This window comes from Pseudorasbora parva, chromosome 7, assembly GCF_024679245.1.
Source record: "Pseudorasbora parva isolate DD20220531a chromosome 7, ASM2467924v1, whole genome shotgun sequence".
In the NCBI taxonomy this organism is placed as follows: Eukaryota; Metazoa; Chordata; class Actinopteri; order Cypriniformes; family Gobionidae; genus Pseudorasbora; species Pseudorasbora parva.
This window is the reverse complement of record NC_090178.1, coordinates 20,657,693-20,681,240: the sequence shown is the minus strand read 5'-3', so window position 1 is coordinate 20,681,240 and position 23,548 is coordinate 20,657,693. Positions and strand designations below refer to the sequence as shown.

Sequence of the window (23,548 nt, the reverse complement as noted above, 5' to 3'; positions counted from 1 at the left end):
TTCTGTTTATTTATATATATATTTTTAATGGTTTGATTTGTTGATGGTAATATTGAGTTCACCACTAGATGGGGGTGGGTGTGGTTCACCTACATTTGCTTGTGGCTTGTGGCTCAAAAATAAGAACTCCAGGAGCCTATTGCACGAAACTAGGATAACAGTTTTTTGTTTTGTTTTTTTGTTGCTTTTCATAAAAATAAAAGCGTAAAGGACATTAAAAAAGTACATTGATATTATGCAGTTTTTCCGATATTTGTTGGATGTCAATCCATAGATGGATAACCTTGTCTATAAAAATGGCTTATTTGGGACAATTTAATGGTGAACCATGTGGCGCAGTGGCAAAAGGTTCTAACTCTAGTAGCTGGTGACGCCCTTCACGGGTGGAATTTGGGGTGTGCCATAAATTGCTTCTCGGACAAGAAGAGAAATTGGGCTTAAATGTATCCACTGGGACTTGACTGGATCATTGTGGTTTGTTATTGCTGTGGTCTCTTATGAGCGACGATGTCACCCTCAGACCAGTAAACACTTCATGAGCTGGGGGGGTTACAGGATTAGTTTTGAGTTGACAAAACCGAAACAATCTATTCAGGCTTTGTTGGTACCATGATGCTGATCATCAGCTTTCTCTGTCAACTCAGGCTTTGTCCTTTTGTTTTAAGCTGTGACATTAGTAGTGAACAGCCAATCACAGGCTGTGGATCAGTGGAACTGAGATTCACTTCTTGTGAGAGAAGCAGTGACATTCATTTGTCTCTTCTGCAGATTATTACATGATTGAAAAATATTAAGAATTTAAACAAAGTTGCATAGAAAAAAGAAAAGAGCTGTAAAAAAGTGTCCATTTTGATATCATGGTGAATGAGACATCTTTTTCTTTCGGCTGTTCCCTTCAGGGTCCCCCACAGTGAATCATCTGCCTCCATCTATTCCTATCCTCTGTATCCACTTCTCTCAGACCGACTACCTTCATGTCCTCCTTCACTACATCCATAAACCTCCTCTTTGGTCTTCCTCTTGACCTCCTGCCTGGCAGCTCTAACCTCAGCATCCTTTTACTGATATATTCACTCTCCCTCCTCTGAACATGTCCAAACCATCTCAACCTGGCCTCTCTAATTGTGTCTCCAAAACATCTCACATGTACTGTCCCTCTGATGAACTCATTCCTGATCCTATCCATCCTCGTCACTCCTAAAGAGAACCTCAACATCTTTAGCTCTGCTACCTCTGGCTTTTCCTCCTCCAGATGGTGAATGAGACATACTTGTGGTTAAGTTGATCCAGAAATGTATTAGTAATAATTAAGTCTTAAGATCAAAGTGTGCAAACTTAACAATTACCATATCACAGTCACCCTGATATCAAAATAGACAATTCTTTTGCTGTAATTTTGTTGTGGAATGTTGGCTTTGGTTTGTTGATGCTAATACTGAGTTCACCACTAGATGGGGTTTCACCTACATTTGTACTTTTCATCCTAATTGATCCTCCTCAAAACGTTTAAGAACTCTCCCTGTGTATTGAAGTTTTTACAAACTTTTTTATTTTTATTACAACTAACACTTTTTACTCCAACTAAAAATATAATATGAAAGACACTTTTGTGTCAAAATAATTTATACAGATTCGATTATATGGCCTAAATCAGAATATTTAAAGAAAAACTTCACTATACTAGACAGCAGAGTTAATGCGCTTTTAGATAAGTTACAAAAAAATGTAAAAAATACACATTAAAAAAAACATTTAAAAAAACATATTTCAAAGTACCCCTTCATAACTTATCTGAACCAATAAGTGGATCTCAAGATGCCAAAAATATATTATGGTTTTCTGCTAGCCTAAGTGTGTGTGTGTAGGGTGGGGTGGGAAGATCCAACAAAAAAAGTGCCATATGACAATAGGCAGAGATTAGCACGTGATTGAACAAAATAAAAGCAAAGTAACCAGGAACTCCATTCATTATCACTTCCTCTACAGACGGCGAGATCGTGCACGATCGAGAGTTCACAGGTGAGACAAGACACATCTGAATTCATTTCTCGTTTACTTTTATATATCTTTTTAATATGTATGTAGGCCTATATTCTTTGTGTCTTGCGTCTTCTTTGTTGACATTTTTCCTCTCTCAAAGGTTTCTCTTTCAATTTTAAGGTATTCACTGGTTTTATAAGAGCATTAAAACGACGTGGTCTGGATTTGATTCCTTTATAGAAAAGGATGACGGTGTTTCACTCCATAGATATGTGTCTGCGTGTATATAACTATACATATACTATTTACTGTAAAAAAGGCAAGATGTGTTAATGTTTTTGAAAGAAAATAGTTATGATCACCAATAATGTGTTAATATGATTAAAAAGACAGAAAAATAGTAACATTGTGACAGGTAACATTACAATTGAATATTTGTCTATTGTCAAATGATTTAAGCGTTAATTTATTAATGGAATGCAAGCTAATCCACTTCTCCACTCTCGGTGTCACATGATCTAATATGCTGATTTGCTACTTAAGCAATATTTATCAATGTTGAATGTTTGTTTTCAGAATTATTTGATGAATAGAACGTTTAAAAGAATAGCATTTATTTGAAATATTAATCTTTTTTACATGTTTCACACACACACACACACACACACACACACACACACACACACACACACACACACACACACACACACACACACACACACACACACACACACACACACACACTCTCTCTCTCTCTCTCTCTCTCTCTCTCTCTCTCTCTCTCTCTCTCTCCCTCCCTCTCTATCTCACACACACACATTGGTATATGTGGTTTAAAGGGACTCTCCATAGGCCTAATGGTTTTTATACTGTACAAACCATATATTCTATCCCCCTACACTGCCCCTACCCCTAAACCTACCCATCACAGGACAGATTCTGCATTTTTAAATTTTTAATACAACATTGTTTAGTGTGTTTTTAAAGCTATTTTAAATATGCAGACATATTAAACGTCCTCATAAACTATGTTTATGTTGTAATACCGTAATACCAGTGTGATACCCATGTAGTTATAAAAAATTGTGTCTTCATAAATCACATAAACAGACACACACACACACACACACACACACACACACACACACACAGTATATAAAAGAGATTATTCATGATTCTGGATTCCCCCCCCCCCATTTTGAATTTGTCCAGATACACATAATACAATATACAATTGCCCCATCCTACACCAATAATACAATTACTGATACAATTGAATGATACTGTATATGTACTTATAATCCTTAATATGTTTATGGATTCAGTCTTTGTTTTTAATAAAAAGGACCATGTAGCAAATAGAGACAGAACACAGTACTAACAGATAAAATGATGTGTTAATGCATGTCAGTAACTTTCATGGGCCGTTTTGCTCTTGTCAGGCCATGATGTTCGGAAGCTTGCTGTTTGCCGTGTGGTGTAGCGCAGCACTGGGCCATTTCAACTCGAATCTAGACCAGCACTGGGAGTTGTGGAAGAAGACGCATGACAAGTTTTACTCCACTGAGGTGACAAATATGCATTTCACAAGCAACTTCCACATTATCCCAAAGCTGATATTTTACCCACTGCTAGAATCATATTTTGGTTATCACATGTTCAGTGAGGAATACAAACACTTCCTTGATGCTCATCAAACTGGTAAAACTTATTTGCAGAATAATTTATTTGTATTCATGTGAGATGTAAATAATTTGATCAGTGATGTCAATAGTTTTATATATTGCTGTATTAAACTGGTGAATTGTCTTTCTTTTATGTTTGCAGGTTGAGAAACTGGGCAGGAGGGAGTTATGGGAGAAAAACCTTCAACTTATCACCCTTCACAACCTGGAGGCCTCCATGGGCATGCATTCATATGACCTGGCCATGAACCACATGGGTGACATGGTAAGTCCAATGTCCCTCTGTGTTTCTTTGTTTATGATTTTTGTCAGACAAAAATCTCCTGGCATGCAATACTTATTTTATTTCCTTGTTTATATTTTTAGTTTGAAACTACTGTGAGATTTGAGCATTGTTTACTGTATTTATTTTTTCATTTGATATGTTTTTTTATATGCTGGAGGGGGTAGAGGGAGGCTTGTCCATGGACCTCATGGACATCGCTGTTCCGAGCTTGAGACGGAATTGATAATAGCGTGTAATTTAAACCACTGCCACCTGCTGCTGCTTCTGCTTTTAGAGGGAAAACCTGCCCATAACTGCTTGTCTAGGAAATGTAATTTCGTAATAATAGCGTATTGTGAGCAAAAAGTTGTAAAAGTTGTAAGGACCACTATATCGAGCCCAACCTTTAGTTTAAACTGATAATCGTTTGCTCTACTCGGGTTTTCCTCTATTAACTCCAGTCATGCAGCAGCTCTTCTACCACCCAGCCCCGGCTGAAAAGGCGTGTTCCGGCAGGAAAGTGACGTCAATGCATTGCATACCTTCAATATACTATATTGCCAAAAGTATTGGGACACTCCTCCAAATCATTGAATTCAGGTGTTCCAAACACTTCTATGGCCAAAGGTGTATAAAATCAAGCATCTAGGTATGCAGACTGCTTCTACAAACGTTTGTGAAAGAACGGGTCACTCAGGAGCTCAGTGAATTCAAGCGTGGTACAGTGATAGGTTGTCATCTGTGCAATAAATCCATTCGTGAAATTTCCTCACAACTAAATATTCTACAGTCATCTATTGTTAAGTGGTATTATAACAAAGTGAAAGCAATTAGGCATAACAGGAACTCAGCCACAAAGTGGTAGGCCACATATAATCACAGAGCGGGGACAGCATATGCTGAGGCGTACAGTCTGCAGAAGTCGCCAACAGGGCTGGACTGGGGCTAAAATTCGGCCCTGGCAAACCCAGCCCATCCGGCCCATGAGTTCCCTGTAAATGTTTTTGCTGGGGTTGGGGCCTTAAATTGGAGTAAATAAATAAAACTAGGACAAGGACAAATAATGATAGATATTATCGAATTTGCTGCAAATGCAGATAAACTTAATATTGCTTTTTTGTCACACAGAAATGCACTTGACAAATTAGCACTGATTATTTTGAGCTAAGATGCAGTAAAGTATATTTACTTATTTTAAATGCTGTCATCATTTACTCACTCTCCTGTCATTCCAAACCTGTATGACTTCTGTGAAACACAAAAGAAGATGTTTTGAAGAATGTTGGCAACCAAGCCATTTTGGTTAGGCTACCATTTGAATATAGGGCTTGGGCGTCATGACGTCATTACTTGGCGTGGCGGCCATGTTGATGGCATCCTTTACTACTACTCGGACTACTGTGCACTGTTTATAGACGTACTCCCTCTCAGTCGTGTGTCTTAATTTGATTATTTTGGCGTTATTTCAACTATGGTAAACCGTTGCTGCATTTTGGGGTGTAACAGCGCAACACATAATCACCATGGGAAATGTCGAAAATGGATTAACTTTCCACCGCTTTCATGCTTGGAGGCGCAACCACGGACAAGAAGTAATAACAGTACGATGTGCAAAAAGCAAGAATTGTCACACAATCAGATGTTTTTTTAGTGTTTATTTGCAAGTAGTGCAACCTGAGAACACAGAAATGTGGAATGCTTCAAGGTAAAAGGTTACAAATAAAAAATGAACACAGAAAACGGAGTGCAAGTTGTTGCACTTTATATAACGGAGTGCACTTTATATAACAATAATAAATGCACTTTTTTTTAAAAATAAATTATTTCAATACTATATAAGCAAATAAATAGGTATCTATAAAATAACAACAAAAGATACAGAAATGGAGGAAGTGCAAATTATAAATATAGTAAACAATAACATTGCAATAACAAATAAAAACGGAGGCAGAGCAATTTCTTATATAATAATAATAATAATAATAATATATAAGTTTCGGTTGGACTTTATTTCGATTGTCCACTTTAAACATTCTACTACCTATGTACGTTTTCAACAGCATGTCAACTAACACTAATTAGAGTATTAACTGTACTGTTAGTAGACTGTAGGTTATGGTTATATGTGTTGGGTTCGGGTTAGTAGAATAAGTTGAATTGTAGTTGTAAAGTTACTTATAGTCAGTAGAATGTCTGTTGGGGACCAACAAAATAAAGTTTTCGTCGTCGTCTGTGCTCCGCTCTTTCTTTGGAAATGCATGTGGATCCAAAACTTTAATAGTTCCGATTTTGTCTCTATAGCGGTCCCTGCCTTCCCTATTTAACGTATCCCGGTAAATTCCACATCCCTTTCAGGATTTTAACATGTTTTTTCTTTCTCCCAACTCTGCTTCTCCTCATTCGACTTGCTGTATGTTTATATTCGCGAGGCCATCAACATGGCCGCGACGTCCCAGAATGCAACGCGGTGCCCAAGCCCTATTGTATGAACAAAAAACAGACTCAAATTATTTTATTTTATACTACACAGAAAGAGATTAATTTAGGTTTGGAATGACATTAGGGTGAGTAAATGGGTTGGGCCTTTTTGGGTTGAACTACCCCTTTAAAAACAATCATATTTTTCAAAAGTTAACACATAATTTAAGTAAGACACTGATATTTCTTTCATGAGGCTATCATTGAAATATAATTTAAGTAAATTTCATTAGATCTATTAAAAAAAAAAAAAAAATCAAACTTTTAAAGAGAGAAAAAAAGCTTTGTCCTTAATTCATGGGATCCAGACTTTAAAGCTGTTTTATGGACTGTAGTTTAACTGTAGGCCAGTTTCATTAAAATGTAAGATCATGGCAGTCACAGGGTAAAAAACATAGACTGTAAAGACCTTGCTCCTCATTATATGGCTATATGGTTTCTAAAATAAACCATAATAAACGATTATATTTGTAATTTAAAAAAAATTGTAAACACCTGTAGAAAATACGAAAACAGCCTCTATAAAAGTGATTTATATTCTGCAATGTAATAATAGCAACATTTTTAATACATTTTTCTTCCAAAACACCATATTTATTCGCTGTTAGTAGCTGCAAGATAAATGTGAAACGTTTGTTTGTATTGCCGTTTTCCACTTTACCTCCTCATGAATACATGCTCGCGGCTGTTTTCAGCTGATTCACCACCTGTAATGTTCCTACATCACACGATTGTATAAAACTTAACTTGGAGTCAAAGTGCCGAGCAGCATTTAAACACAGCATTTAAACGCAGCGTACATTCGTCAGCGGCTGTGCTGTGCGGATATTCGCATTTTGCAGTTCCATATGCGCTCAAATAATTAATAAATAAATAAATAGAAAAACGCCTAATACGGCGGGGAGGTCTCTCTCGCGTTGGCCTGTCAATTCAGAAGACAAACCAATTGACCGCTGTCGCTGCATGTTGTCAGTGGCACAAAAAACGATCTGCCCCAAAGTGAGTCGGCCCACCGGGTAAATGCCCGGTGTGCCAGATTACCAGTCCAGCCCTGGTCGCCAACCTTCTGCTGAGTCAATAGCTACACACCTCAAAACTTTGTGTGGCCTTCAGATTAGCTCAAGAACAGTGTGTAGAGATCTTCATGGAATGGGTTTCCATGGCTGAGCAGCTGCATCCAAGTCTTACATCACCAAGTGCAATGCAAAGCATCAGATGCAGTGGTGTAAAGCATGCCACCCCTGGACCTCACATTGTCTGAAGATGTTCTCTGGAGTGATGAAGCATGCTTCTCTGGCAATCCGATGGATGAGTCTGGGTTTGGTGGATGCCAGGAGAATGATACTTGGCTGACTACATTGTGCCAACTTTAACTTTACAAAGTGTAGTTCTAGAGGAACTTGCTGCACGGAGTCCTGACCTTACCCCGATTGAACACCTTTGGGATGAATTAGAGTGGAGACTGCGAGCCAGGCCTTCTCGTCCAACATCAGTGCCTGACCTCACAAATGCTAAAATTCCCATAAACACATTCATAAACCCTTTGGAAAGCCTTCCTAGAAAAGTTTAAACTTTTATAGATGAAAAGGGTGGGACAACTTCATATTAAACCCTACATATTAAGAATGGGATGTCAATAAAGTTCCAAATGCGTCCCAGAACTTTTGGCAATATAGTGTATATGGGGATGATTCGGAGGCCAATGGGCAAATTTAATCAGGATGCCTGGGTTATACCCCTCTTATTTTCCACATCCTGGGATTTGTTTTATGACCACAGAGAATCAGGGCCTCGGTTTAACGTCTCATCCGCAGGATGGTGCTTTTTGACATTATAGTGTTCCTATCATTATACTGGGGTGTTAGGAGTAGGACCCATACAGACCACAGGGTGAGCGCCACCTGCTGGCTTCACCAACACTTTTTCCAGCAGCAACCTAGTTTTCCCATGAGGTCTCCCATCCAGGTGCTGACCAGGCTCAGTCCTGCTTAGCTTCAGTCGGCAAGCAGTCTTGGACTACAGGGTTCTTGCTACATAGACTACATTAGGTGCCTGACAAAGCAAGTGACAATTTCATCATCTGAAACTCACATTTCTCTGTTTGTCATGTTAAATCACAGACAACAGAGGAGATCATGCAAACGTTAGCCATGACTCGTGTCCCTCCTGGCTTTAAGAGGCAAATGCCGGAGTTTGTGGGATCTTCTGGTGTTTCTGTCCCAGACTCTCTTGACTGGAGAGAGAAGGGATATGTCTCCAGTGTGAAGAACCAGGTATTATACAATATATATTTTGCGAATGCAATTCGATATTTGGTAATTTAGATTTGTGTCTGTATAGCTTTTTATTTGGTTGGACAGCTCATTTTGTTTCTTTTGATAGACAAGTGACAAAGGCTATTTAAAGAAAAAAATTAATTTTCACATTTGTAGCATTTCCCATAAATCCAACCTAAAATAAATAATATTTATCATGGAGGCAAAAGTTTGTTTCTCAGTTAGTTTTCGCAGTTTGTGTGTCCAGTTTAAGTAGTTTCTTCATGCTTTTCTCTGTGCTTTAAGGGTGCATGTGGTGCTTGTTGGGCATTCAACTCTGTCGGGGCTCTTGAAGGTCAGCTGATGAAGACGACAGGAAAGCTGGTCGACCTCAGTCCTCAGAACCTGGTGGACTGTTCCTCCAAATATGGCAACAAGGGCTGCAGTGGTGGTTTTATGAACCATGCCTTCCAGTATGTCATTGATAATGGCGGAATAGACTCTGATTCATCGTACCCTTATGAAGCAGTGGTAAGGTGTTTTCTGCAGGTCCAAGTGAAAAGAAACAAGTGATACTTTCAGAAACATGGAATTAAATTCCATATTAGAAGTGACAAGAACTGTTTCCACAAGAGTTGGCCTTTATCATTGGATTTGTCAGTGTTTGGTATATTTTTAAGAAGCTGCAATCCATTATCATTGTGTGTAAACTAATAAATAAATGTGTTCTACAGCAAGGGCAGTGCAGATACAATCCATCCCAGCGTGCAGCAAACTGTACAAATTACTATTTTGTCCGTGAGGGCGATGAAGAGGCCCTGAAAGAGGCTGTTGCCAACATTGGGCCAATTTCAGTGGCCATTGACGCCACCCACCCCAAGTTCACATTTTATCACAGTGGTGAGTATTTCTTCTCTACACATTTCAACCGATTGCCAGATTAAGGCTCTGTGCACACGAACATGGGTATTTTCAAATCCGGACCTCTTTCTGCGCGGTTTGGCTGTTAGTCCACATGCAAACGCAGTATCTAGTTACTGAAACTGGACTTTTTTAAAAACTCCGGCCAGGGTGAAGATTTTTAGGAACTCTGGTTGCAGCGTCATGTAGATGCTGAATCTGGAGATTTTGCCTTGTGTGCACTGTTCTCTCCTTTGTTTGACGCCAGATTGTGTGCTACTATCTCTTTTGTTTACAGGAGTCGAGTCTATGCAATGGCGGACATAGCTTTTAATAACTCTGCTAATATTGCTTATCACATGTATACAGATACATCTCTTTGTATTGCAGAACAGAGGGGCCACAATGCTATAATACAAAATAGTTAGGCAAGTGTGTGAAGCTATTAGTCCGTAAGTGTATGTACAGTTACCTCTCACTGAGTCCAAAATAAAGGAACTTGTAGAAGGGTTCCACCGAGCCTATGGCATCCCTCACTGCATCGTAGCCATGGATGGGACCCATGTGAAAGTCAGGCAGCCAATTATGGCGTTTTTTTTGTGTTTTCATGTGGACCGTTTTTTTTAAACTCTCCTTTTGTGGACACGTTTTTTTTTTTAAACAGAGGAGGAAAAACTCTGGTTATAAAAAATACCCATGTACGTGTGGACTAGGCCTAAGATTTTCAGGTTGTAAACTAAAGGTCAAAATAACTGTTCTTTTTCATGGCAACTAGTATGTTATCACACACAGGAGTTTACAGTGATCCATCCTGCACCCAAAATATAAACCACGGAGTGCTGGTTGTGGGATACGGTGCCCTTGGTGGACAGGACTATTGGCTAGTCAAAAACAGGTTAAAGTCACACTGAAAATTTAGTTGTCATAACTTACCTGTTTTTAAACAAAACATTGAGATGAATAAATGCAGATGTTGATTTTTTTGTTTTGCTTTGACAGTTGGGGTACTAGATTTGGAGATGGTGGCTACATCCGCATGGCCAGAAACCAGAACAACATGTGTGGCATTGCCTTATATCCTTGTTATCCTGTTATGTAACTAAAACACTGTTGTATGAACAAATCAAAACAAGCGACATATTTTTGTGAGTAATTTCTTAACTGTAAATGTGTGTTATATGTGTTAATTTGTATTTTCTTTTAAACAAAATTCCAAATGTATTTTATGAGTATCTAACAAAATAAATATAGAATTTTAAATGTTTTCTTTGGCTATTTCTGAAGCTTTAAATTAAATATGCTTTCACTCTCTTCAGTATGTTTACAAATGACTTGGTTTTATTCAGTGCAACATCACAACGAACAGTTTCACATGAGGTATTAAAGGATTTTTCAAGATCAGCACACAATGTCCAGTTATGATTGACATTTAGATTGCTGTGATTTTTACACCTTTGGTTGATTAGCCACATTCATAAGGTAACACAAGGGAGAGAATGGCATAAAATGACATAAATGTTCACACCAGCAGAAAGAGATTTTAGATGAGTGACAGATAAAAAAAAGAAAAGAAAACACTTGCTACCTTTCCAGTCTGCTTATCTGAACCATCAATAAGTGCATCTCCAGATGCCAAAAACAAAAACACACACACACAAAAAGCATTGAGAGTGAATTCTGACAGCCTATGTTGTGATCCAACAATCAGGTTTGCTAAAATTATATTTTTATTTGGGTGGTTCATATGACACAGCTAGAACAATTGCATCATATTTGTAGAGACAAGCATATTCAACATTTATTTTGGTCTCTATCCTCACTTTTACACGGTAACACTTTGGTTATTTCTTTTTCTTTCTTTTTGGAGGGATAAGCAATCATAAGATCAGCAAGACCCCCTCTCTTGCTCCGATTGTCATTCCCATTTGGTCTTTATATTGATAAATGTTCTTCAATCGCTCTCTCTCACACACACAAACATACACACGCACGCACGCACGCGCACACACAAACACTCAACACACAAATTCTCTCTGCCTGCAGGTAGGGCTGTGATTTAGTTGTGTTCACGGATTGATTCCAGCACATTTGGCTATAAAAACTTAGTAACACACAGACGCTCCCTGAATGGATGGGATCTTTGGTACAGTTACATCTCAGCTATACGACACATCACACACAGTTGAGGTAGATGAAATTAGAGCTGTCGGGTAGAACAAAAAAGGCCAAACGGGTTCCCCTCGGTGAGATAGCAGAATGAAACTATCATTTCAGATTTACACGCGTTCAAATATATCTGAGGAGGTTAAAAACGACGAGAATATACCGCGATTTATTAGTGGCTTGCTTCATTGACAATAAGTCTGTGTGAACAAAGTGTCCACCAGGAGGCGCCAAACACTAACTTACGTCCGCCATGATTGCTAAATGTGATCCTCGTGACGCTACAGGTCGTCGAGTGATCTCTAACCATCTACCGCTGTAATTTTGCAAAATTTTAATAACCTATATCCATACATCTCTACGAAAAGAGAGGCTTAGTAAACTATTAGCACTGCAACAGGGTGACCTGGAGAGTTGAGACGCACAAGCTTGACACCCTTTGCCCTGCGCACAGCACGCTTACAATTGTTGCTCATTAAACTTTAATTCCCATCCCCTAACTCCCATTCTCCATCCCTCCCCTTCCTCGCAGTGATTCAGTAATGCAGCTAGCCTCTGATCTGCCACCCCTCTTGGTGAACGCCCTAAGCCCATGGGCCCGACCGAGCACCGGCCCCAGCCGCCGAGAGGGCACAGATAAAAAGGGCCTCTTTGAAGTCGGCAAAAGTCGATGGCCTCTTTCATGGGCCCTCTTTCAAGTGCGTGCTGGGAAGGGGCCTCACTACATGCCCTGCAAAGGTTAAACACAGGGGAACGAGAAAGAGCGTTGAAAAGGGGACGATCTCTCCCTCGACGGCCCACCCCGAGAGACTGTGGCGCAGCATGTATGATCGTCGTACAGTAAATGTGGACTGCAGTGAGGAGATCACAGTTCAACACAGCCTAAATATAGAAGCATCTCGACTTCATAGCCACTTGTGTGCCGTTTTGCGATCACGCTGTGTCTCGATCTGTTCAGTCAGGCTGTGGCCTAAAGGGTCTAAACATGCAGCACGTGTGAAGGAGGAACATGTATGGGTACGCCAGCCTAGCTATCGCGATACTAACACAGCGGTCAGGAGATGAGAAACGTCGGACATTCAGGGAGGACAAATATTCATCTTTGGTATTGGGACTCCTATCAGAGACAGGGTCGTTTTTCACACACAAACAACACTCGGTGAAATAAATACTGACGGTAACTAGCGAATAAATAAAATAAATAGCTAGAAGATTAGAAATAAATACATAAATAATTATAAATACACAAAGTGGTTCTCAGTTCATATTCAATTTAAGCTTTTTGTAAGTATTTTTCGTCAGTGTCATTGAGATTTTGAGCTTTTTCTGGTACGAACAGCCATCGGCCAGATTGTGTGCTTGAAATTTGTACAAAAAAACCCCCAAAACCAGATTTCTCCATCCTTAGTGTGACATCTAAGAAATCATTTTTGAAATCGGATGGAATTTGCAAGAAAAGAGAGCGTTCTGGATTCTTTTTTGCAGCCATTTTGTCAGCAGAAATTCACCAACAAGTTTAAAGTCTGTTGCAAAAAAGGGTCACGGCTGCACTTCCCCCACCACCTTGTTTTGAGTTCTTCCTCATGTTGTCTGGATGCGACACCATCCTGTGCATTTCGTAACGAAGGAGTATAAAAAGAAAACAAGCTCTCGAAAAATGTTTTGGTTTCAGCTTCTTTGTCCAGTAGTTTTTCCCTTTAAAGGAATCTCTGAAATATTCGCTTGCATCCTTCTTTGTTTCTTTGGTCATTAATTGTCCATGTGTTGCAAAATCGTCTCTCGCTCTCTCTCACTTTCTTATCTTTATGATAACCCTAAAAATATCATTTTGCCACTGACCTTCCGTCTATCACAATCAACAAAGAAAAAACAGAAACATTTGGACCTTGCACTGATTTTAGACGCTGTAACGAATTACAAAATAAACAGTTTTAATATCTATTCATAACCCTCAATATGCTGATTCGTGAATGATTTCATAAACCCTGTATGTCGGGCTCGTCCTTCGCGATTAAAGCTAAAAATAATCAACGCTAAAACTACAATCAAATCCTGTCTCATCTAGACATTGCGGACATCACTCTCTTAAAGACTTCATCTTTGGTTTCATATGCTGTTGATTTGTATACAAAAACACCCTTGATTAAAAACTCTAGGAGCTACAGGTAAACCTGTGCTGTGCAGAGTGGAAAACGGCTCGTTTTCCAATCACGCCGTGGAGCAGGTAACAGCTGGAGATGCGGTGCTGGACCCTGACGAGCCGGTGGAGGATGGGCGGCCCTCTTCGGTCCAGCGGTTGACGTTTCTGCGGCGAGCGTTCATGAAGAAGTTGCTTACGGTGGAAAGCTCAAGGCCCAGCTGCTGAGAGATGGTGATCTGCAGGTCTTTGGTCGGTCGGTGGTTCTCTCTGAAAATGGCCAGGAGAGTGCGACGCTGCAGGTCTGTGAAGACTAGCCGGGTACGCTTGGGTCCCTGGTTGCGCTCGAGCTTGGACTGCTCCTGCTCTTTACGCTTACAAGCTGGGGAAAAAAGACACGGAGAGAAAAACATCAGTCTTCAAACCAGACCTGAAAATCTAAGTAGGTCTTTTCATCTTTATTAGCAATTTATCTTTGTTATCTAATAGGCTCTACACTTTCTTAATTGCAGAGAAAATAAATAGTCCGTTTCAGTGGAGATTTTTAAGAAATGCCTTATGTCTTTAACAATAATAGAAATTCTTGAAAAGGTTTCAAACTGTAAACAATAAAAAAGATGAGCAAGTGATGGTTGACAGTTTCACCAAGTGAAAAAATCTCTGATTTGAAAGATCGCAACATTTTAAAATGTTGAACATTGCAACCAGATTGAGGGATGACATTTAAGTTCTTTGCTTTTTGTAGAAAAATATGGGGGAAATTATCAAGAAATTATGGTCAAAGGCTAAAAAAAAATCTTTAAAATGGAAACCATTGCATGTAAAATGAAACTGAGCAGCTCTGCACAGAGCAAAAGATGCAAAAGATCAGTTAAAGCTAATGTGGTAAACACTGCATTTTTATGTTTTAATAATTATCATATACAGCTATTATTGTTATATAATATAAGGCTTAATTAAATATTGTGCTGGGTGTTGACCAGACTATTGCCTGAAAACCATAGAGAGTCTCTATCAGACAACTGCCAACTTGATAGATAGATAAATGTACTTTATTGATCCCCGAGTGGAAATTCAGGATAAGGGAGATTAAGCGATAAGGAGAAAGACTGTAAACGTGCCGAACAATAACCATCTAAATCAAATACAAATACAATAGATGGCGAACAAACCAGAGGGAATGAAACATTCAGAAAGTATGTTATCCTCAAAATACACACTTTAATGTTTCAATTCAGCATTTGACCTCTGTCTCATATTTAAACAACTCCCGATCCTCTCTGTCGGCCCCACCTGCTTTCGCCAGTACAACGGCGACCATTAACTAAATGTTTCCTGATGTTGTAATCATGTGTAAAAGGTAGGAATTACCATGCTATAAATCCTGAGCTTCGTACCACACTCCCAGACATAAACATCCCCCCATAGAGTTCTTATGATCGTGGGAGCAGGCCCTAATCATGATGTATACCACTTGTCTCATGTAGCTGAAACGTGATCGAAAGCCTTTTTCATAAACCACCCCCACCCCCCAATTGCCTATCACCCCCCTCTCCCCCCGAAGCCGTACTCCCTGCCTACTCCACCCCCTGCTGATTTTTTTTCGGCCACGGGCTGATAGAAATTATTGATTAAATCTGTGCTGCTCAGACTCCCCGACCTATAGAGGAGCTTTAACCCCTTTACTACTGGATGAAAGGGGAGCTTCTGCGTGCCAAACAACATTTATTGTCAATCTCTGCTGGGCGACAGAAATCTAGATGCAACTATCTCATTTTATATAAAAATAGTTTGGGGCTAAAAATGTAAAAGCAACAGCATCAGTGAAAGAGCCTTTACTATTTAGGCCCCATTATATCTCTGATTCCTTAAGACAAGAGCTTTAGGCTTCAGTGCCTGTGTGTGAAATCCCAACGCTGTCCGAACGCCGAGCTTTAGAGTAATGATCTCTACCCTGCCCTGCGACTGAATTTCTCTCTGTTCATCTCTCTCCCAATCAAAGCTCAGCCAGTTTGCGAAAACACACAGACACAACAAACGAAAGAACACATCCAAACAAAAGACCTGAGGAAAAACTGAGAATAGATTTGTGATATCTTGGAAAACCAGGATAGGGGTTTTAGGTATTATTATATTAAAAATGTTTTTTTTTTTGTACCATGGATGCAGTGTGAGCTGTGTTTGCAATGAAAACTTCTTTAAAAAATTTAATCGTTTTAACTTCCTAATAACAAGTATCTGAAAAGTGCTGATGGATTTTAAAAGGATGGGTATTTGTTGTGTAAATACGGGTTAAAAATCACTGCATTAAGCTGAATCATCATTAAATGTGTCGGTAAGTTGAACTCCTGCTGCCTCTGAGAGAGGAGGCGTGTAGCCGCATGCATTCTAATGTTTGCTCATGCCGTCTTATTCACAGGAGGTGTGTGCAGGAGCCTTCTGCGTTGCTTTCCCAAGGAAATCAATACCAGCTAGTAATTAAACAAAGGGCATGGTGAGAAAAGTCAACACTCATGGAAAGTGGGTTATATAGGGAAATACAGAGGTGTCCACTTATGCTTTTGTGCACAGAAGCTGTGAAAAAAAGCCTCAGGAAAAAATCCATCAAATAGCAATTGGCCAACAGAAAATTCACAGTCAATATCAATTAAAATGTAGAAAAAATATTTCCAAGCTTGAATTATGCGCAAAAAGAAAACAACTCAACGCAGAAAGAAAACAACAACAAAGCTGCGTTTGCATTCATCATCCTGTATGAACTTTTACCAATCACGAAGATTTCCACAATGGCATGTTTAGCGGCTACCACAAAAAAACAACAGCAGGACACAGTACCACTCAGGCCAACAGGGCATTGATTGATTCCATGTATTTCGTTGCATGGAACACCCCTACGACTGAGGGCACAGTGGTCACCAATCAATATCTGTAGTGGTAATGCAAGCAGAATAATTCATTCTGAAGCGTATTTCATGCTTAGGTGATTGATCGCTTGGGATTCGGAAAGATTTCGGGTGAATCTGCGTGTCTGTGTTTGTCTCCCACCCCACAATCCTCAGTGGCTGCTGCAGCACGCCAGCCGACATTTTGAAAACCGCCCCATCCCTGCATCGCCAAACGCACCGCCCCCCACCCCCCCGCCATCGTCCATTCTCATGTTACTGTTTTTCTCTGGATCTCTTTGTGTGCTTTGGACAACAGTTAAAGTTTCAGCCTCTTCAATGTCAAAACATTGTAACACGGCAAGAACACTGGGTTGGAGGTGAAATCTCTCAATAATATCTCACAATTTTTTTTATAGCATTATTGCAGAAAAAAGTGTGTGCTTATTTTAACTGTAATTTGATCAACTGTTGGTGAAAAATAATGTTGTATCTGTGGTACAACTGTAATGGGAATTTTATTTTGATTGCGCTTGATCATATATGTATCACTTCTCACTGTCTTTAACAATACTTGCCCAGACTGACTTGTTAATTTTTGTGGGATTTGTTCTGTTTCACAACAACAATACAGTTCTAATACAATTCAACTAAACAAGCCCAAGTGTTTTACCTTCCAGACGTAAGGACGCCATCCTCTGAAACTCTGGCTCCTGTAGCCAGCGGGACATCCTCTTGAAGGTTTCGCGGCCAGACTTGAGTTTCCCCCAAGGTTTGGGGTTCCTGAGCAGGTCTGACAGAGTGCCCTGAGACCTGCATAGAACCCGCTCTGCAAAAATGGCCTGTGGGATGCTGTACCTCTTCAGTTCAGTGATGATTCTCTGAGCCACATCTTTAGTGTTGATCTCCTCCCCTCCGCCACCATTCTGTGAGCCAGCCAGCATGCCCTCTCTTCCCAGACTGGAACCGGAGGAAGAAGGGGATAAAGAAGGGAGCTCCCCAAGCTTGGAGGCCTGTTGGCTGGGCAGGTGGTGCTGATAACTCTGGTTGTATATATGGGGGTGGTAGGTGGGAGTGTGCTGATGGGCCTCCATTTTGTTTAGCTGGTGGCTGACCCCATGCTCGCCCCCCAAAGAGGGTGGTGTCATCTCCCTCACAAAGTCTGACGCTGTTCGACAGATGTTACCCCCATTGCTGCCCATATGGACCTCATGGCCACCTGGAAGCATCTGGCTACTGTGTCCATTCTGACTTCCCAGGCTACCGTAGCCATGCATGGCGGTCTCCAGACCCGCACTGCCCAGAGGTGGAGACAGACCCTGTCCCAAACCAAACTCTTTTCCATACGACGCATAGTAGTTTCCTCCTAGACCTCGATCTTCTCGCATGAGAGTGAAGCTGCCGATGACGTTGCTGACGGGCAGGCAGGGATGGTGGTGGTGATGATGGTGGAATTTGTCATCAAAGGGTTGGAGGGGTGTCAGAGTGGTGTAGGTGCTACCACAGCTGGTTGGTGCATCCCTTCCATACCCTAGAGTTGCCATGCTGTGGTCATACGCAGGGCTCTGGTGGTCGGACTCCAGGCCCATGCCGGGGCCTCCCAGAGAGGGACGAGGGAAAGCAGCCGTGAGATCTCGAGAGTGCAACATGGCTCGGCTGTCCTGACTGTGCGCCAGCTCTACGTGGCTGTGCACGGACATCTCACCCATATTGCCATCCATGTCGTTACCTTCCTTACTCCGCTTCTTCTTTAAATTCCAGCTGACGTGTTAGTTCTAACAGTCAAGAGTGTGGTTACTGTAATATAATATAAAAACAGTTCCTGATGCTGTTTATATCTGAAAATCTGATTTCAGTGTACTCTCAGAGACATTTCATCACAGCGGCACCATCTTGGGTCATGCAAGCAAATTCTGTGTTCCATAAATGCATCTGTATTTATCCATGAGTCTTGCTTTTGCCTTGATGACCAACGCTGAAAAATAGACAGGAGGACCATGATCACTGATTTGTTATTGGTGATATATTCAGCTTTATTGATTCATCACAAATATTAAAATAGGCTACTTGAACCAACGTGATTATTAATTCCGTTAAGTAACTTTATTAGATTAATAATAGCATACTTATTTATTATAGGCTATCTATTTAATACAATTATTTTAATTAAAAACTAACCTAAACAATCATATCGAGGTTTTAAAACAGGTTGAAACGAATTAAGTTAGAATTGCTTACCTCAGAACGTAGCTTATCCGACTGGACGGCGAGAAGCGAATCAGCCTCTCCAAACACAATCAAAAGCCGATAATGAGATGGGATATTCAACACACCCTCAGAAATTCCGAATTTACAATCACACAACAATCGGTTATATATAACAGCGACTTTTGTGTTTCATCAGCACATTTCGGTGTTCAAAAAAGAAAAAGAAAAAAAAAAAGCAATGGCTCGGTCCGGTCCGTCACCGCCGTTATCCGCTATAGATTCTCTCTCGCTGGACCACACCACAACTGTGAAGGATGCAACGCAAATGAAGCGTAAGGCCGTATGATTTTGTCCGATGTTCGGACTTCGCTATGCCGCAAACAAAAATAAGCGCCGATCTATGGCTAAGCATCGCGCTCCGTCGCTGTCATTATCTCTGTGGTTTTGCCCTTCTGTATCCTCATCGATCTCGGCCCCAACTCTTTCTCTCCTCTCTCTCTTCCCCCAGCCCCCCTCCCCTGTACGTCACACTCTTAAAATCTGACAGATGTGGGGTGAATTTACAACCCTCGTTAACTCCTTCCCTCCTGCGGACCTCAAGAAGCCATTGTCTTAGGTGGGGCTCGTGACAGTGTTCGAATTATATAGAATTACAGAGTAAGCTGACTTAAAAAAAAAAAAAGAAGAAGAAAAAAGAAAGAATTAATTAAGTAGATTTTAGGGCGCAATCTGCTGAGTTTCTCGAGTAGGAACCCAAATTGTCTGCTGGAGCACCTAGCACAAGATCATCAACAAAATACAAGTGGCCTATTTTGTCATACATTTATAATGTGAATATTTAATAAAATGATGGATATTTAGTAGCAGTACGTTCTCGGTCAATTAATGATTTTAGTAGACTACTCCCTACTGTTGCTATGGTTACCTCCTCAAGCCAACGCGATTTTGCATTTGCTGTGGCTATTGAAAATAAGCGCAACGATATTTTGAAGCTAAATGTCAAATTTTATATTTTTATAATATATTTGTATTTCCTTCTACCGTTAACGTGGCCTTTAACGGCCCCCTCGAGAAGTTTATTTTTGTTGATAATACATGTAGAAAATAAAAACATTCAAATGCATTGAACACAATTTAATCCAATTAAAAGGCCAAAACGTTTATGTAGGCTACTGTTAACTACATTTTTATTTTCCCAAGCTAAAGGCAATTAATGAAGCAAGGGACTGAGAGCGGTTGTTATCAGCTGTCAGCTTACCGTGTAGTGGACAATTAACATAAGAGTTTGCTCCTCAATCACAGAAGTGCTAACCAAGATCAATGCACTTGATCTATCCAATGCGCACCTATGACCCTATTTCTGAGAGTACACCCTTTCCTAAAGCACGCGACCTAATAAACAACAAAATTACACTTCTGTCATATTTCCATTAAAAAAACGCAATTTAATGCGCCGTGGGTTTGCGTGCGTCAGACAGAGAGAGGGAGAGATGGGAGTTGATGTGAGTAGGTGTTTGAAACTTGGAATATTAATCATATCTGTCTGTCAGTTTAATTTTTAGAGATGAGCAATTCTAGCGCTTGAAAAATTTTCCAGTGCGATGTGGGACCGCTGTCTTCCCGCAGCAGATGCTGCACTATCGATCCGCGCCGAGCAGGGCTGAGGGAGGGAGGGGTGTGTGTGTGTGTGTGTGTGTACGTGCGGAGAGTGTGTGGCTGGAGGTAAAATGGTCAGCTCTTACCGCAAAAAAAGGTCTGTTTAAGGGTCGAGGTGAAAGTTCACTCACTGCGGCTGAAGAGCCCGATTGAAGATGGAACACTCGAATAAAAGCAACCTGATTCAGAGTGCACTGATAACACTTAGCTACATCCTTCATAATTTTGTAATTCTGATAATAGTAAATAATAATAATTTCCCTCAAACCTTATAATAATGTTATTGCGCATTTTTAGGCCATATAGAAAATGCAGCATAGCGTGGAAATCCAATAGTGTCAGCAAACTCAAGGAGACCCGTGACATTAACTCAACCAAGAAAACATATTAAAAACAATAATATAGCTGGATAAACAATAGCCAATGATCATCAGTATCCTCATCGTTGTGTTACAGTGACATTTCCTCTAGGCTTTACATTTTCCCCCAGGGAATCAATAAGGTTTATTATATTAGGCCATTTTAATAGGATATAATTTCTAAGATTTTGCATTAATTAGAGAGAGCATATCTGTGAGCTACAAGTTCGGTAACATGTAAGGCATTTCAGATTATTATTCACATATTCTTTTCCCTTTCTCTGTCTGGGACACGTATCAATGATCAAACATTGTTCAAAACAAACCGTGGAAATCAAAACAGCGGCCAGCGAGTTAGTAAATTATTTATACCTGTCTATTGAGTTCTTTGAGCCTTTGGTCGAGCCACGTCCTCCTCCCGAGTGGTGTGTATCAAGAGGCCTGCAGGTTAACACGTACATGAGGCTAAATGTACAGAGCTAAGCAGACAGATACTAACAGTGTGTGTTCTAAGAAAGTTATTGCAGATTCAACCCCTTCACATCGGAATCTTACTATCTTGTCTTTGAGACGCTGCAGAGACGGTGTTCATTAGCTCATATCACATATAGCAGCCTATATAATTCAATGTGTTTTATGCAGTGGTCTAAATGCGTAAAACTGAATAAATTAAACGATGGACATGCGACAGAACCACCATTTTCGCAGAAAAATATTAATTGCACTCTGCAAAGTGTAGCTTCACACACACACACACACACACACACACACACACACACACACACACACACACACACACACACACACACACACACACACACACACACACACACACACACACACACACTATTTGTATTGTTTCTACGGAATAATTTTGCAATTCAATGCAACACGAAATGTAATCTGCATTTCGAGGTATAGCCTATAGGCAGATCCGTTTGCATGCCTGGGATTTTCGGCCTCCTGATAAATCTCATGGAGATAAATACTATTGATCACATTTGCAAACTGTCTTGTTCGTGTCCTTCTTGAAACCTTTGTGTCGGATTATTATAATTTTTTTGTTCTTTTATTTTGTGAAAAGACACACCGCAATGCATCTGTTGAAACACGACGGCTTCATATAACATAAGACATATTTATATAAACATTTCATAGAAAAATGGAGAGTAGTCAGTGTTCTAGCCTGATAAGCATTGAAAAATTATTTAAATAATATAGTTTTAAAAACATTTGTGCATGTGAGTAGGCTATAATTTGCTAAATAGCCTTCCATCTCCATTTAAGTTGATCTGTTTGTCCTCTGATTGCAGCGCTTTCGCACTATCATAAAGCTAGAGCCTGAAAAATATTACAAATAATTAAAGCCCTTTTTCAAAACCATAAACAATATAACAAATAAAAACTAACACAAATCTGCTACTGCACTGTGATGAATGCGTCATGAAATTGTGCAACAAGCTTGAATAATAATAAAAACATTTCCAACAAATATTCTTTTTAAATTGAACCAATTTCATCCAATCAAGAAGTGTGTAAGAATAGGCCACCAACCGTGCGACACGTTATTTACATTTTAGCAATAGTTTTTGTCTTCTGTTTTATTTTTAGGCTAATATTTTATATCAATATAAATATTTTTGCTTCGGAAGCACAGGCCAATAGAAAAATAATAAATGAAATCAAACGATAACTTACTACAACCTAAAACATGCATTCAGACGCGAAATATGAAGGGGCTAAAGAAATTAATTTCGTCCAAAAATAATAGGACGCATGGTGAATAATAAAAAGAACTCGATCGATAAAAAAAGTCAATAATTCAATTAACATGCCCGAACCTCACGGAGAGCAGGCCCACAAAACAGAAAAACAAATTCATATGAAAAATAAAACTTTGCGCGCCTGACTGTAGCTAATGGTTCACTGTAACTTTACAATTACAACTTCTAACTGAGAATTATTTAATAACAATGTAACTTTTTAAAATTATATATCTATAAATATTTCAAATAATAATTTTTTTGCATAAAAAAAAAAGATGAACTTTTCTGAAGATCAGTTTAACAGACTGCATCAGGAAAAAAAGTACAGGAATTTATGAATTATCTACGGTGTCCAAGAATCTCGGGGTAAGCTAGGCTACAATTAACTTTCTTTGTTTGGTTTAGATTTTTTAAAGTTTAAACTTGCTTAAAGTTGAAGCTTAAATCTGTATTTCAAACAAAAATATTCAAATTCAAATATTAATAATAATTAAAAAAAAATACCAGGAAAGTTGAGCTATAAATACATCTTACATTTACAGAGCATACACCTACATCTAAGAGCATATTCATACCGGCGTTTATGTCCACTGGATGCATTATTTTGTTTAAAAATAATATATTATGTACGTTCATGCCATACATACAGCTTAATGCTTTGTCCGGAAAGCCTAATGGTCAATCAATAAGGAGAATAATCCTTCACTTCACTAATCTTCACAGATATTATATAAAGAAAAAAATATATATATTAAAGGCCTAGCTATGGGCCTACATACAGGTAGGTAGCCTATTTTATTTATGTAAAGGTATT

General features: G+C 39.5%; 2 protein-coding genes across 2 annotated transcripts; one reads left to right on the top strand and one right to left on the bottom strand.

Annotated features, from left to right (window-relative positions):
* The first annotated feature begins 1,901 nt into the window (after positions 1 to 1,901).
* LOC137082927 (cathepsin S-like) lies at positions 1,902 to 10,878 on the top strand. Its single transcript, XM_067448509.1, has 8 exons — positions 1,902 to 2,019; positions 3,423 to 3,548; positions 3,808 to 3,930; positions 8,529 to 8,681; positions 8,970 to 9,194; positions 9,398 to 9,563; positions 10,356 to 10,458; positions 10,563 to 10,878. Exons 2-8 carry the CDS (start codon positions 3,426 to 3,428, stop codon positions 10,660 to 10,662), a joined length of 993 nt encoding a protein of 330 aa, XP_067304610.1. The 5' UTR covers positions 1,902 to 2,019; positions 3,423 to 3,425; the 3' UTR covers positions 10,663 to 10,878.
* A 1-nt stretch (position 10,879) lies between these two features.
* On the bottom strand, positions 10,880 to 19,434 carry onecutl (one cut domain, family member, like). The gene is made up of 3 exons (XM_067448508.1): positions 18,984 to 19,434; positions 17,419 to 18,720; positions 10,880 to 14,245 (listed from the first exon to the last, which is right to left on the bottom strand). The coding sequence occupies exons 2-3, from the start codon at positions 18,464 to 18,466 to the stop codon at positions 13,935 to 13,937; spliced, it is 1,359 nt and encodes a 452-aa protein (XP_067304609.1). The 5' UTR covers positions 18,467 to 18,720; positions 18,984 to 19,434; the 3' UTR covers positions 10,880 to 13,934.
* Positions 19,435 to 23,548: the final 4,114 nt, after the last annotated feature.

Bases quoted from the DNA above. Each gene is read 5' to 3' on its own strand.
- LOC137082927 (XM_067448509.1), top strand. From the start codon at position 3,426: ATGATGTTCGGAAGCTTGCTGTTTGCCGTGTGGTGTAGCGCAGCACTG. The intron at 3,931-8,528 runs GTAAGTCCAATG...GTTAAATCACAG, and splicing joins TGAACCACATGGGTGACATG to ACAACAGAGGAGATCATGCA. The intron at 9,564-10,355 runs GTGAGTATTTCT...TATCACACACAG, and splicing joins GTTCACATTTTATCACAGTG to GAGTTTACAGTGATCCATCC.
- onecutl (XM_067448508.1), bottom strand. From the start codon at position 18,466: ATGGATGGCAATATGGGTGAGATGTCCGTGCACAGCCACGTAGAGCTG. The intron at 14,246-17,418 runs GTAAAACACTTG...TTTTTTCCCCAG, and splicing joins GGCGTCCTTACGTCTGGAAG to CTTGTAAGCGTAAAGAGCAG.